The 14,992-nt window shown below is 35.7% G+C and overlaps 1 protein-coding gene and 1 long non-coding RNA gene across 2 annotated transcripts; both read right to left on the bottom strand.

Moving 5' to 3' along the window:
• Positions 1 to 1,246: 1,246 nt before the first annotated feature.
• LOC123904854 lies at positions 1,247 to 6,952 on the bottom strand. The gene is made up of 2 exons (XM_045954460.1): positions 5,959 to 6,952; positions 1,247 to 5,883 (listed from the first exon to the last, which is right to left on the bottom strand). Exons 1-2 carry the CDS (start codon positions 6,950 to 6,952, stop codon positions 1,922 to 1,924), a joined length of 4,956 nt encoding a protein of 1,651 aa, XP_045810416.1. The 3' UTR covers positions 1,247 to 1,921.
• A 186-nt stretch (positions 6,953 to 7,138) lies between these two features.
• Positions 7,139 to 10,897, bottom strand: LOC123907072. The gene is made up of 2 exons (XR_006809154.1): positions 8,919 to 10,897; positions 7,139 to 7,311 (listed from the first exon to the last, which is right to left on the bottom strand). It is a non-coding gene; the product is annotated as an uncharacterized LOC123907072 (long non-coding RNA).
• Positions 10,898 to 14,992: the final 4,095 nt, after the last annotated feature.

Here is a 14,992-nt window from a genome sequence, read left to right on the forward strand (position 1 = left end):
AAAAGCCGTAGTGACTTTTCTAGGCTCTTCTATTTGATCATCATCAAAAGCAGCAACATTTTGATCAAGACACAGTTTTGTGATCAAACAGAGATGTGTCAGACTATATGAACCGGGATCCCTCTGAATAAGTGAAGCCAAATCATCACTCAAAATTGTTCCCAAATCTATGTCTTCACCTAGCAAGATAGTTTGAAGTGCTAACCCTACATCCATAGGAATCTCAGAATTGTTCCCACTTGGCTCCACGTTGTTTATCCAAAATTCAGCCTAAATCCGTGGAATATCCAACAAATGAGCGGTTTTAAACCGCTGGGGTGGGAGCTGTCTAGATGGTCTCACCCATATACTTCCTGGTGCAGTCAACTGAGATTTTAATGCCTCACGCTTATCTGATGCCATGGTTGCCCTATTCTCACGTCGATGTTTCAAAACACAGAATTCAGGAACATTAAAATGGAACACCCTATTGATAGCTTCCGGGGAGTAGTCTACATCTACCCCGCGTACTTTAGCAATCCGCGGTGACAAATTTTTCACTCGCCATGCATTACTCAAAAATTCTAATGCTAAAGTACGATTTCCAGACCGAAGACAGAAATTAAATTCATACCAATGCCTGTTGCGGAATTCTGCTTCAATTAAGGGAAATGCTAACACTTCATCCGTGAGACGCTTTTCAGGTTTGAAGTCCTTACTTTTGAGAGTCTGGTACCGATTGAAGGCCGTTGGACGAACAAAACGTGACCGAGGAATTTCAGTCACAACCGGCGTTGGAGGAGGTGGTGATTGCTCTCTAGGCGGTGATGGTGGAGGAGAAGGCGAAGGTGACGGTGTAGGAGTTCGGGCCACTCTCTTTTTCTTCACCACCTTTGACCTTGATTTTGAAGACCCAACTTCAACTTCTTTGTCTTTTGAGGATTTTTTGAATATGTTCTTCATGGTGAGAAAGGTAAAGATTGAGAAAGGTAATGGTTTATGGGTGATTGATGGAAAAGATGAAGATTTATGGTGTTTTTGGGTGAATTTTCGTGTAGGGTTTTGAAGGGTTTTTGATTTTGGGTTTTGGAAAAATTTGAAGAATTGGTTGTTGTTGATGATGGGTTTTGAAGAATAGAGTTGGATGGAAGAAATTTTCGTGGGTTTGGTGTTATGGGTGTGAGAGAGGTTGTTGTTTTAATGGGGTTTTGAAAGATTTGGGAAGTTTTGGTTCAAGAGGGGTTTGGGATTTGAGGATAGAATTGGTGAAAGATAATGGGTGAATTTGTTGTGGTTGTTGTTTTAATGAAGGATTTGTGTTGGGTTTGAAGGTTTGGATGGTTGTTAATGGAGGATTTGTGTGAGGAAGGAGATGAAGTTTTGTGAGAAAGGATAAGGTTTGTTGAAGAAGATGAAGTTTGAGAGAAAGAATGAGGGTTTCATGTTTGTTTACGCCTAAAACGAGTTTTTCCGCCCCAAACACAGCTTTTTCCGCCCCAAACGGCAAAACAGAGAGCACCATTTTTTTCAGTATAATTTTCCGCCCCAAACGGCACTTTTTCCGCCCCAAACGGCAAAACAGAGAGCACCCAAAATTCTTCAGAATTTTTACGCCCTAGGCGTAAACCCTTCCGCCCCAAACGGAAAAATAAGTGACAGCCACTTTCTTCAGTATTTTTTACGCCCCAAACACAAAAATTTCCGCCCCAAACGGCAAAACAGAGAGCACCCACTTTTCATCCTTATTTTTACGCCTTAGGCTCCATTTTTTTCCGCCCCAAACGTAATTTCCTGGTTGTACACTTTTCACACTCCTCTTTTTTTCAATTTGACCTGCAAAACACAAAAAATCAAAAGAAAAACTATTACGGTTAAATAAAACCTTGGGTTGCCTCCCAAGCAGCGCTACTTTTAGCGTCATTAGCTTGACGGTCTCGAAACCTCAAGGGTCTTTGAAAAGTACTGCCACCTTGTGGCGATTAAAATCTCCTCCCTTATAAAACTTGAGTCTTTGTCCATTTACTTTGAAAGATTTCTCCTCCTCTCCTGGTGTAAAAATTTCCACAGCCCCGTGTGGAAAAACTTCCTTAATGACAAACGGACCAGACCACCGAGACATCAGCTTACCCGGGAATAACCTTAAACGAGAATTGAACAACAAGACTTGCTGTCCTTTCTTAAACTCCTTTCTTACCAACCCTTTATCATGATACTTCTTTGTCCTTGCTTTAAAAATCACGGCATTTTCATATGCTTGCATCCGCCATTCTTCAAGTTCGTTCAGCTTAAGCAATCTCTTCTCACCCGCAAGACCTGCATCAAAATTTAAAAATTTCACAGCCCAATATGCCTTGTGTTCTAGCTCAACCGGTAGGTGACATGATTTGCCATAAACTAGTTGGTACGGAGAGAACCCCAAGTGTGTCTTGAACGCGGTTCTATAAGCCCAAAGTGTATCATTAAGCTTCATTGACCAGTCTTTCCTTGAAGTAGAAACCGTTTTCTCCAGAATTTGTTTCAATTGCCGGTTAGATACTTCAACTTGTCCACTTGTCTGAGGATGGTATGGAGTGGCCACCTTGTGCTTGACATTGTATTTCTCCAAGACATTCTCCAAGTATTTGTTACAAAAATGTTTGCCTCCATCACTAATGAGAATTCTAGGAACCCCAAACCGAGTAAAAATATTTTCTTTAAGAAACTTGACCACGGTATGAGAGTCATTTGCTTGGCAAGGAATAGCTTCCACCCATTTTGTAACATAATCTACACACACCAATATATGAAGGTTAGACCGTGAAGATGGAAAAGGTCCCATGAAATCAATCCCCCAACAATCAAAAGGTTCTACTTCGAGCATTTGGTTTAGAGGCATCTCATCCCGCTTTGAAACATTGCCGGTCCTCTGGCAATTATCACATCTTCTAGCAAACTCTACACAATCTGCAAACAGTGTCGGCCAAAAGAAACCACTTTGAAGCACCTTTGCTGCTGTTCGTGGACCACTGTGATGACCACCATATGGAGAACTGTGGCAATGCCACATTATACTTTGCGCCTCTTCTTCATCAACACATCTACGGATCAAGCCATCTTGCCCCACCTTAAATAGGTATGGATCATCCCAAAAATAGAAGTTAGCATCTCTAAAGAATTTCTTCTTTTGTTGATAGGAATAGTCCTCCGGAATTTCATTTCCTGCTTTGAAATTAGCCATGTCAGCAAACCAAGGCCTTTTAGAAACCACCAGCAATTTTTCATCCGGGAACTCTTCATTAATGCACTTCTCTTTTGTGGTCACCATTGGATTTTCTAACCTTGACAAATGGTCCGCGACCACATTCTCCACACCTTTCTTGTCTTTTATCTCCAAATCGAATTCCTGCAAAAGTAGTACCCACCTCAAGAGTCTAGGCTTTGAGTCGCCTTTTGTGAGGAGGTACTTAAGTGCCGAGTGATCTGAAAAAACAACAACTTTCGATCCAATCAGATAAGAGCGAAATTTTTCCAAAGCAAATACTATTGCAAGCAACTCTTTTTCAGTAGTTGTGTAATTGATTTGGTTTTCATTCAAAACCTTGCTTGCATAATATATAGCATGGAAAAATTTCGCATGTCGTTGGCCAAGCACCGCTCCAACCGCATAATCACTTGCATCACACATTAATTCAAAAGGGAGATCCCAATTAGGTGCAACGATTATGGGCGCGGTGACCAACTTTTCTTTAATCACAACAAAAGCATTCAAACATTCATCATCAAATTTAAATTCATTTTCCTTCACAAGGAGGTTACTTAAGGGCTTTGCTATTTTCGAAAAATCTTTGATGAAACGCCGATAGAAACCGGCATGACCCAAAAAACTTCTCACTCCCTTAACATTAACGGGAGGGGGCAATTCCTTAATAACCTCTATCTTTGCTTGGTCAACTTGAATGCCTTTTGAGGAGATTTTGTGTCCAAGCACAATACCTTCTTTAACCATAAAATGACATTTTTCCCAATTTAAAACTAAATTGGTACTTATGCATCTCTTCAATACGGCATTCAAATTGGCTAAACATTTATCAAAAGACTTACCAAACACAGAAAAATCGTCCATAAATACCTCGATTGTGTCCTCCATCATATCAGCAAAAATAGATAGCATACACCGCTGGAATGTGGTCGGTGCGTTGCACAACCCGAAAGGCATCTTCCGGTAAGCAAATACTCCAAAAGGACAAGTAAAAGCTGTTTTCTCCTGATCCTCTGGGTCTACCACAATCTGATTGTACCCAGAATATCCATCCAAAAAGCAATAATAGGCCTGCCCTGCAAGCCTTTCTAACATTTGGTCCATGAATGGAAGAGGAAAATGGTCCTTCCTTGTTGCCGAGTTCAACCGCCTGTAGTCTATACACATCCGCCACCCAGTGACGGTGCGAGTGGGTATCAGTTCATTTTTTTCATTTCTCACAACTGTCATACCACCTTTTTTCGGGACCACATGGACAGGACTTACCCACGCACTATCCGAGATTGGATAAATCATACCAGCTTCTAGAAGTTTAAGAACCTCTTTCTTCACCACTTCTTTCATGGTTGGATTTAGTCTTCTTTGAGGCTGCACCACAGGTTTGTATTCATCTTCCATTTTTATTTTATGCATACAGAATCCGGGACTAATCCCTTTCAAATCAGAGATGCTCCAACCCATGGCTTCTTTATTTTCTCGCAAGACTCTAGTTAGCTTCTCTGCTTCCAAAGAACTCAACCTGCTGCTTATGATTGCTGGTTGTGAAGCATCTTCTCCTAAGAAAACATATTTTAAATGAGGGGGAAGCTCTTTCAACTCTGGAATAGTAACTTTTAGGTCCTCCTTACCACTAGCTTTCTCTTCCACAGCATACACATTTTCAAAATCTCTTTGTGCTTCTTCTTCTTTACATGCTTCAAGTTGACGGAGACAAATTTCAATCTCCTTGTCCCATTCCTCTTCCAAATCATCAATGGAATTAACAATTACTCTTTCTAATGGTAAGGATGGTGTTTCTTCCACTAAGACATCTTCTACCACTTCCTCAATTACGTCAACCTTGTAACATTGTGGCTCATCATCATGGTGTTTCATAGCTTTGAACACGTTAAACATGACTTGTTCCCCATGTGTTCTCAACATAAGTTCTCCCATCTCAACATCAATCAATGCTCTTCCGGTAGCTAAGAATGGTCTACCCAACAACAATGGTTCTACATCTGCATCATCTTCCATATCAAGGATGACGAAATCAGCCGGAAAAACAAACTCCGCAACTCTTACCAACACATCATGAAGTACGCCGTAAGGATGTACAATAGAACGATCAGCTAAAGAGAGCTGCATCTTTGTGGGTTTTGCAACAGCTCCGGGTATCTTCTTCATCATTGACAATGGCATTAGGTTGATGCTAGCTCCTAAATCACATAGAGCTCGACCAACGGAGATGTTACCTATTGAACATGGTATGGTAAAGCTTCCAGGATCCTTCTTCTTTTGAGGATGTTTCTTTTGGATTATGGCACTACATTCCTCTGTCATCTCCACTGTATCATCATCAAGAGGTTTCCGCTTCTTTGTCATAAGTTCTTTCATGAATTTGGCATAGACAGGCATCTGTTCCAACACTTCAGCAAAAGGAATGTTAATTTGGAGATCATGAAGCATCTTCATAAACTTTTTGAATTGTTGGTGATCATTAGCCTTTGCCTTCTTCTTGCGCGGATATGGCAATTTGGCATGGACAGAACTTTCTTTCTCCTCTACACCCTTGCCTCTCTTTTCAACTAACTTCTCATCATTCTCTTTTTCAATTTTTTTCTCTTTCTCATCTTCAACTAACTCCTCTTTCTCAATCTCAATCATTTTCTCCAACTCCTTTTCAACTTCTCCCTCATTCTCATTTTCAACTTCTCCCTCGACATTATTTTTTTCTTTCACTCCCTCAACACTAGACTCACTCTTTTTCTTCGTTACAATCTCAGGTGAAGGAACCACTCTATTTCTCAAATTAATCGCCTTGCAACTTTCATTCCTCGGATTATCCTTTGTAGAACCTTCAAAACCATTATTTTGAGTAGCCGCGAATTGCCTTGACAATTGCCCAACTTGAGTTTCCAAGTTCTTAATTGAAGCTTCATGATTCTTGTTGGCAATATCTTGGTTGGCTTTCATTTGATCTTGGCTAACCTTCATAGCTTCGAAGTTCCCTTGAGTCACCTTTATGAATTGAGTAAGTGTGTCCTCTAATTGAGAAGGTCTCCTTTGTTGAGAGTTTTGTGAAGAAGATTGTTGTTGAGATTGATTTGAGTTTTGATTTCCTCCCCAACCAAAGTTTGGATGATCTCTCCAACCTGGGTTATAAGTGTTTGAATATGGATCATACTTTGGGTTGTTCCTTTTGAAGTTGGCTAGGTACTTTGCCTCTTCTGACCCTTCAGGAAAACATTGGCCATTGGCATGCCCTTGTCCACAAAAATCACATTTCACTTCATTAGCTGCCATGACTGGCATCTGAGAATTGGGAGTGCTAGTGAGGTGTTTCAACACAGCCGCCATTTGAGAGTTCATCAATGTAGATTGGGCCAAAAGAGCAGTTTGAGTATCTAGCTCTAGCATGCATGCCTTCTTCTTTGCGCCACGATCATTTTCAACTCTGTACTCATTTTGAGCCATGGATTCCACCAACTCTCTAGCTTGAGTTTGATTTTTATTTTTCAAAGATCCACCTGCCGATGCATCTAGAAACATTCTAGTTTGAGCTCTCAATCCTTGTGTGAAATGCTGCATCTGAGTATGACTATCGAGCCCATGCTTAGGACACTTCTTCAGGCACAGTTTGAATCTTTCCCAAGCATCATACAATGTTTCGGAGTCTCCTTGCTCAAAACTTGTAATGTCAGCTCTTCTTTCAAGATACTTGTGAATTGGAAAGTACCTATCCATGAACTTCATCTCTAGCTCTTGCCAAGTAGTAATGGTGTTAGGTGTAACCACCCTAACCCAATATTCAATTTATCTTAATAAAAGAATGTTTGTTCAAAAACTACGCAACGGATAAAAAGTTTTAAAACTCGAAGTCAAAATGAATTATGAAATATTGGCTTAAGGTGTTACATTCTTCATTAAAAAAAACACTACTAATAAAATTGAGTAGTAAATATCACTTGTGCAAAATTCCTTTTATACAATATACACATTTAATTTAAATAAAACAACAACAAATAAAGACTCTATGAACCCTTCCCCGTGTCACAATCAGAGCAGAGCTTTCACCATCAACGCGAACACCAACAAACATACAACCTGAGAACCTGAACCCCCAACGGTTCAGCACAAACACAAAACAAAGGTTAGATAACATAATTATTAAAAGTGACTGAATATAACGCATATCAGACACTGAATAAAATAAATACAATTGAGTAAATTCAACTCATACAATCACCACATATACAAACATGTATAGATCTACTCAGACATATATCGGACATATATCAAATATATTCAGACATGTGTCAGACATGCTCAGACATGTATTAGACATGTTCATTTATCAATTTGAGGAATACAAACATACAACAAATAAAGAATACACAAAGACAAGTATTGTTTATCAATTGCGAATGCCACAATTCCTAATGCATTCTAATGTCACATAGATATGATGTCACCTAGACATATCTATATGCATGTGGTACCAATTCATCATAATTTTGGATAACTTAACCCAAGTGTTTTAGATCATCGTCTCTAAAACATTCTAGATCATCGTCTCTAGAATAACAGTAAACTAGATCATCGTCTCTAGGATACTCATCAATATACACAACTTATGAATGCATGAAATGTGCATATACCAAACATGTGGTTTTATCTCAATTATATCATCAACAAAATATGGATAATATAATCCAAATATTCTAAATCATCGTCTTTAGAATAACTATACTCATGATAAATCATCATTTATCATCATCAATAAATCAACATGATAATTCAACATCATAAATCACTAATATTATGATTCATCGTCAATACATCATCACATAATCACACTAATCTTCAATAAAATTTATTCATCAATAATTCATCAACATAATGATAATACATCAATCATTAATTAACATCAACAATCGTCATCATTGATCATCAACACATAATGTATCAACAAGGGTTAACAACATAATCATCATCAACAACTCAAGGAAAATACATTTATTCCATACTCAAAAGATACTAAAACTAATTAACAATAATTAGTTATTTAATTCAATTAATCAAACTAATTAAGCATATTTTATTACCAAAATATGAGCAAACACCAATAATCAAGCATCATCTCAGAAAAATAATTTCGGAATCAGAATCTACGCGAAAAACTAAGCAAAATGAGTTCCAAGTGCATAAGTCAACAAAAAGTCAAAAATAGTCAACATAATGGGTTGCGTCGGCTATAGCGTCGGCCATTTTTCGACGCAATGCTGCAGAATTGCAGAAAAAATACGTTTTGAAAACGGGATTGTTCAAAAATCACTTATTCTTCACATATAAGCACTTATTTCGACCCAAAACTCATTACCAACATATACTATGATCATACATGCTTAAAATCACTTAAAAACAACTTAATCATATGTATAATTACTTATTTCATGGATTTAAGCTCAAAATCACAAATTCAATTAAAATCATCAAACAACATCAAACATCAAAGTGAGCATTTTTATCATATTAAAACACTCAATAATCATGATAGAACAAGTAGAATCATGAATCAACACATAAAAATTCTTAATAAACATATTCCCAAATCCCACATACAAACCCCCAATTGAGATGAGAGAGTTTGGGCTAGAGAAAAATAATTTTCTCTCCTCTCATGAATCATCTCCAATAACTATGTTACTATCCCTCTTACCTTAGCTATGATGGATTCTTTAGTCTTCTTCTTCAATCCCTAAGCTTTTGTTCTTCCTCTTTTTCTTTCAATCTCACGTTCTTCCTTTCTCTTCTAGTCTTTTCTTTTCTTTGTTTTTATTTTTATTTTTATGACAAATGATTTTTATTTAATAGATAGAGTTTGCTTAATACAAAGGGTTTCTATTGTTTTCCAATTAGCACCCCCTCATTCTACTCATCTCATCACCCTCTAGGCCCAATTCACATAAACCCACTAATTAATTAAAACCGGTTAAAACTCATAAATACTAACTTACGAAAGTTATACGCCACATAATTAGATAAACACAAATAAATTAATAAATGACCTATTAATAAAATCGGGATGTTACAACTCTCCCCCACTTAAAGAATTTTCGCCCTCGAAAATTGTCCGGCTAAAACAACTTCAGATAAGACTCCTCCATTTGATTTTTCAACAAAACACTCAAAACTCTAGACACTACCAGAGTTTGACAAAATTAGTCTCATCCAATCAACACGATTTTCGTATACTTATTAACAAGAGATCAAGGACGGCCAGTTCCTCAATTTGTCAATAAATAGCCAATAATCATGATGATGGCATAAACCATCTTTACCAAACTACAATAGGGCTTTCATAAGCACGAAACATCCGAAAAGTAACATTCCACAACAAGTACCACTCAATCCATTTCACGTACTCCGAAAAAATCTCATCTCTGTTGATAACTTCACAACTTTACAAGTTTTCACAGGTTCCTTCTTTTTCCTTTTAGTCTCTTAGTTCTTTTAATCTGAATACGTCCATGTTCAATTCTTATCCAAACCACAGTCTTAAGTTTTTCAGCACAATATCTAGTTCTAAATCCCATTAATGAACATCGAAACTACGTCATTAACGACACAATTATTCCTATCACACCAAACTCAATTTCTTAAGTCGAATTCCAACATCATTACCTTGTTTCCAAATCATTACTCCATGTCCATCTTTCATCACAGTTTCCAATATCACTTCCTTTGTCGAGATACTTATATCCAAACATCTCTTAAGTTGTATTACTTCAATATTGTTCAACTACTCACGATTACAATATCTGAAATCCTTTATTTTCTCATCACATACTACACTTTACTCTACACCTTTCTTCATTATTCCAAACATAATGAATTTGATCTTACTAATCTCCGCCGATTTTCTCATAATTCCTCGTCTCTTCTTACTTAACAACATTGGCGCTCTTCATGGCAAAACAATCGATCCTACAAACTTCTTCTCCAGCGGTCTTCTAACTGTTCTTCCAAATCATCTAACTCTGAAATGGACAACACCAACACACGAACGCTCTCCTTCGGACATCTCTATCTATCTTATTCTTCTACACTTAAACATCTCAAAGGAATTTAACCTTCTCCCCCACTTATCTCAAACCCACTTATAACTCCTATCGTAATTCTCAACTCTCATACCTAACTGGACACTTCTACGGTTCTCTAACTAGCTCCCACGAAAGAAACTAGTATCGACAGTGTTTACTCACATGTCGAACACAAGGGGTAAACTACGAAATACAAAACATGAACATCTATATAAAATTGCCCAAAAACAAAACATAGCATTTCACATAGACATTCAAGAAACATATATCTTCTCTAAATCTCAAAATTAAGAATCAAATAAACACAAGAAAAGATAAATATTTCATAGAAACGAATTTTAAAAATTCAACAATTCATATTCACATTAGCATATCATACAAGAATATAGCTATCTTAACATGATAACTAACATGGCAAAATAAAATAGTCAACTAGCAATAATCTAGCACATATCATGTACCGAAAACATATGCCAAACATATCATATAATTCATTTAATCTAAAGAAAACAATTAGATTTTCAACAATATTCACATCATCAAAAACTAATACTAGTTCTAAAATTATTTTATGTCATAAAGAACTACACAAAAGATGCCCATGTATACATACATAAGAATTCACATAAACTCTACCACATATAGTTAATTTAACTATTAATTCCATTAGCATATTCAAAGTCATGTTTGATTCTAGATAGCAAAATAAATTTCAACATCCTACACAAGTTCAATTAATAACAAAATGATTACCAACTTCTAGTTTACTCACAATAATTACAAGAAGACAAGAAATCTCATATTCAAGCAACTAGATCAAAACATCATTTATCTTTCAAGCATTAACAAGTTAACACTTAAACTATCATCAATTTAATATTCAATCATGAAGAAAGAATGCTAAAGTCAATGTTACATGAAATACAAGTTTCGAGAATTAAGCAAAGCAACATACTAACAAAGAATTATCAACAAAATTCATGAGACTAATCACACATTTACAAAATAATAAAATAGTGACTAATGTGCAAGTGTAACTACAAAAATTAAAATCACAAGAAAACACAACAATTACACAAACACGACTGACACCACGCCCACTCAGTCTGACTGCACAGACCTGCTCTGATTGACACATAACCCACACAGTCCGAGAATAACGGGGCTCTGATACCAACTTGTAACCACCCTAACCCAATATTCAATTTATCTTAATAAAAGAATGTTTGTTCAAAAACTACGCAACGGATAAAAAGTTTTAAAACTCGAAGTCAAAATGAATTATGAAATATTGGCTTAAGGTGTTACATTCTTCATTAAAAAAAACACTACTAATAAAATTGAGTAGTAAATATCACTTGTGCAAAATTCCTTTTATACAATATACACATTTAATTTAAATAAAACAACAACAAATAAAGACTCTATGAACCCTTCCCCGTGTCACAATCAGAGCAGAGCTTTCACCATCAACGCGAACACCAACAAACATACAACCTGAGAACCTGAACCCCCAACGGTTCAGCACAAACACAAAACAAAGGTTAGATAACATAATTATTAAAAGTGACTGAATATAACGCATATCAGACACTGAATAAAATAAATACAATTGAGTAAATTCAACTCATACAATCACCACATATACAAACATGTATAGATCTACTCAGACATATATCGGACATATATCAAATATATTCAGACATGTGTCAGACATGCTCAGACATGTATTAGACATGTTCATTTATCAATTTGAGGAATACAAACATACAACAAATAAAGAATACACAAAGACAAGTATTGTTTATCAATTGCGAATGCCACAATTCCTAATGCATTCTAATGTCACATAGATATGATGTCACCTAGACATATCTATATGCATGTGGTACCAATTCATCATAATTTTGGATAACTTAACCCAAGTGTTTTAGATCATCGTCTCTAAAACATTCTAGATCATCGTCTCTAGAATAACAGTAAACTAGATCATCGTCTCTAGGATACTCATCAATATACACAACTTATGAATGCATGAAATGTGCATATACCAAACATGTGGTTTTATCTCAATTATATCATCAACAAAATATGGATAATATAATCCAAATATTCTAAATCATCGTCTTTAGAATAACTATACTCATGATAAATCATCATTTATCATCATCAATAAATCAACATGATAATTCAACATCATAAATCACTAATATTATGATTCATCGTCAATACATCATCACATAATCACACTAATCTTCAATAAAATTTATTCATCAATAATTCATCAACATAATGATAATACATCAATCATTAATTAACATCAACAATCGTCATCATTGATCATCAACACATAATGTATCAACAAGGGTTAACAACATAATCATCATCAACAACTCAAGGAAAATACATTTATTCCATACTCAAAAGATACTAAAACTAATTAACAATAATTAGTTATTTAATTCAATTAATCAAACTAATTAAGCATATTTTATTACCAAAATATGAGCAAACACCAATAATCAAGCATCATCTCAGAAAAATAATTTCGGAATCAGAATCTACGCGAAAAACTAAGCAAAATGAGTTCCAAGTGCATAAGTCAACAAAAAGTCAAAAATAGTCAACATAATGGGTTGCGTCGGCTATAGCGTCGGCCATTTTTCGACGCAATGCTGCAGAATTGCAGAAAAAATACGTTTTGAAAACGGGATTGTTCAAAAATCACTTATTCTTCACATATAAGCACTTATTTCGACCCAAAACTCATTACCAACATATACTATGATCATACATGCTTAAAATCACTTAAAAACAACTTAATCATATGTATAATTACTTATTTCATGGATTTAAGCTCAAAATCACAAATTCAATTAAAATCATCAAACAACAACATCAAACATCAAAGTGAGCATTTTTATCATATTAAAACACTCAATAATCATGATAGAACAAGTAGAATCATGAATCAACACATAAAAATTCTTAATAAACATATTCCCAAATCCCACATACAAACCCCCAATTGAGATGAGAGAGTTTGGGCTAGAGAAAAATAATTTTCTCTCCTCTCATGAATCATCTCCAATAACTATGTTACTATCCCTCTTACCTTAGCTATGATGGATTCTTTAGTCTTCTTCTTCAATCCCTAAGCTTTTGTTCTTCCTCTTTTTCTTTCAATCTCACGTTCTTCCTTTCTCTTCTAGTCTTTTCTTTTCTTTGTTTTTATTTTTATTTTTATGACAAATGATTTTTATTTAATAGATAGAGTTTGCTTAATACAAAGGGTTTCTATTGTTTTCCAATTAGCACCCCCTCATTCTACTCATCTCATCACCCTCTAGGCCCAATTCACATAAACCCACTAATTAATTAAAACCGGTTAAAACTCATAAATACTAACTTACGAAAGTTATACGCCACATAATTAGATAAACACAAATAAATTAATAAATGACCTATTAATAAAATCGGGATGTTACATTAGGTGGTATTGTGTCCAGCCAGTCTTTAGCTCTTCTAGTTAACGAGTACTTGAAAAGCCTTAATCTTTTATCTGATTCAGATACTCCTGGTGGGTCTGTATAGTCACAAGCTTCATAGAAATGCTCCAGGTGGAGATTGGGACATTGTGTTTCTGCCCCTGAGTATTGATTCTCTTTGAGGGCGCTGAGCACTGAATTCTTGATATCAAATGACACATGATTTCTCGGTTGGAAACCCAAATTGGCAAGCTCTCCATTGTTTCTTTGCTCATAGTCACCTAACATCCTCTCAGGCACAACTGGTGGAGGTGGTGGTGGATTCTCAGCCATGATGTTGGCTTCGTTGTCCGATGTGTTTGGACTAGAAACCGCTTCTTCACTACTTTCTTGTGCAACACCTGCTAACCGGGCAACCTCTCGGGCTAACCGAACTGCTTTTCTGTTTGCTTTAGCTGTTTTCTCTATTTCAGGATCAAAGATTAGTTCTCTTGCTACTCTCCTACCTTGCATAAACAACCAGAAAATACCTTAAGAAGCAACTGCACTACACAAGAATGAAAATGAAAATAAAATTCAGAACTTATATATATTTTTTTTATATATATTTATAATTAAAATAAACAAAAACTTAATCAATAAAACAATAAAATTTAAAAGTATGACTCAATTGCCTTGTTGATTTAATCAACAATCCCCGGCAACGGCGCCAAAAACTTGATGGAAATTTTGCAAGTGTACAAATAGCCGTCAAGTAATAAAATCAAAGTTCGTATCCACAGGGATTGTTTCAATCTCGACAAAACAATTAAATTAATTTAGGATTAATAATTAAAATGCAAGGGGGGAGTTTAACTTGGTTTGGATTTTTATCATAAACTTAGAAATAACTTGGGATTCAAATTGAATAAAAGAAAAGCGATTGATCCTTTTGGTTCATCTAATTACTATTTCTCTTGGTAATTTCATGTATGATTACAAATTAATCAATTTAGTTTCATGATTAGATTAAATCTCAAGTGATTATGCCCAATGTCTTGGTAACATAATCCTCTCCCTTGATCATCGATTCCTAATGTCTTAGGTAATCTATGATCAATTGAGGAATATAAACTTTAATCCGTTAATCTCAATTAACAATCCGAAATGTCTTAAGTGAAAGCTAATTGATCAATTATTCCTAGATCGATGAGTTATCCCTA

The sequence above is a fragment of the Trifolium pratense genome, linkage group LG2, assembly GCF_020283565.1.
Source record: "Trifolium pratense cultivar HEN17-A07 linkage group LG2, ARS_RC_1.1, whole genome shotgun sequence".
Lineage (NCBI taxonomy): Eukaryota > Viridiplantae > Streptophyta > Magnoliopsida > Fabales > Fabaceae > Trifolium > Trifolium pratense.

Coding starts and splice junctions, on each gene's coding strand:
- LOC123904854 (XM_045954460.1), bottom strand. CDS start 6,952: ATGAAGTTCATGGATAGGTACTTTCCAATTCACAAGTATCTTGAAAGA. Junction 5,884..5,958: donor GATTGTAACGAAGAAAAAGA/GTGAGTCTAGTG, acceptor ATGAGGGAGAAG/TTGAAAAGGAGTTGGAGAAA.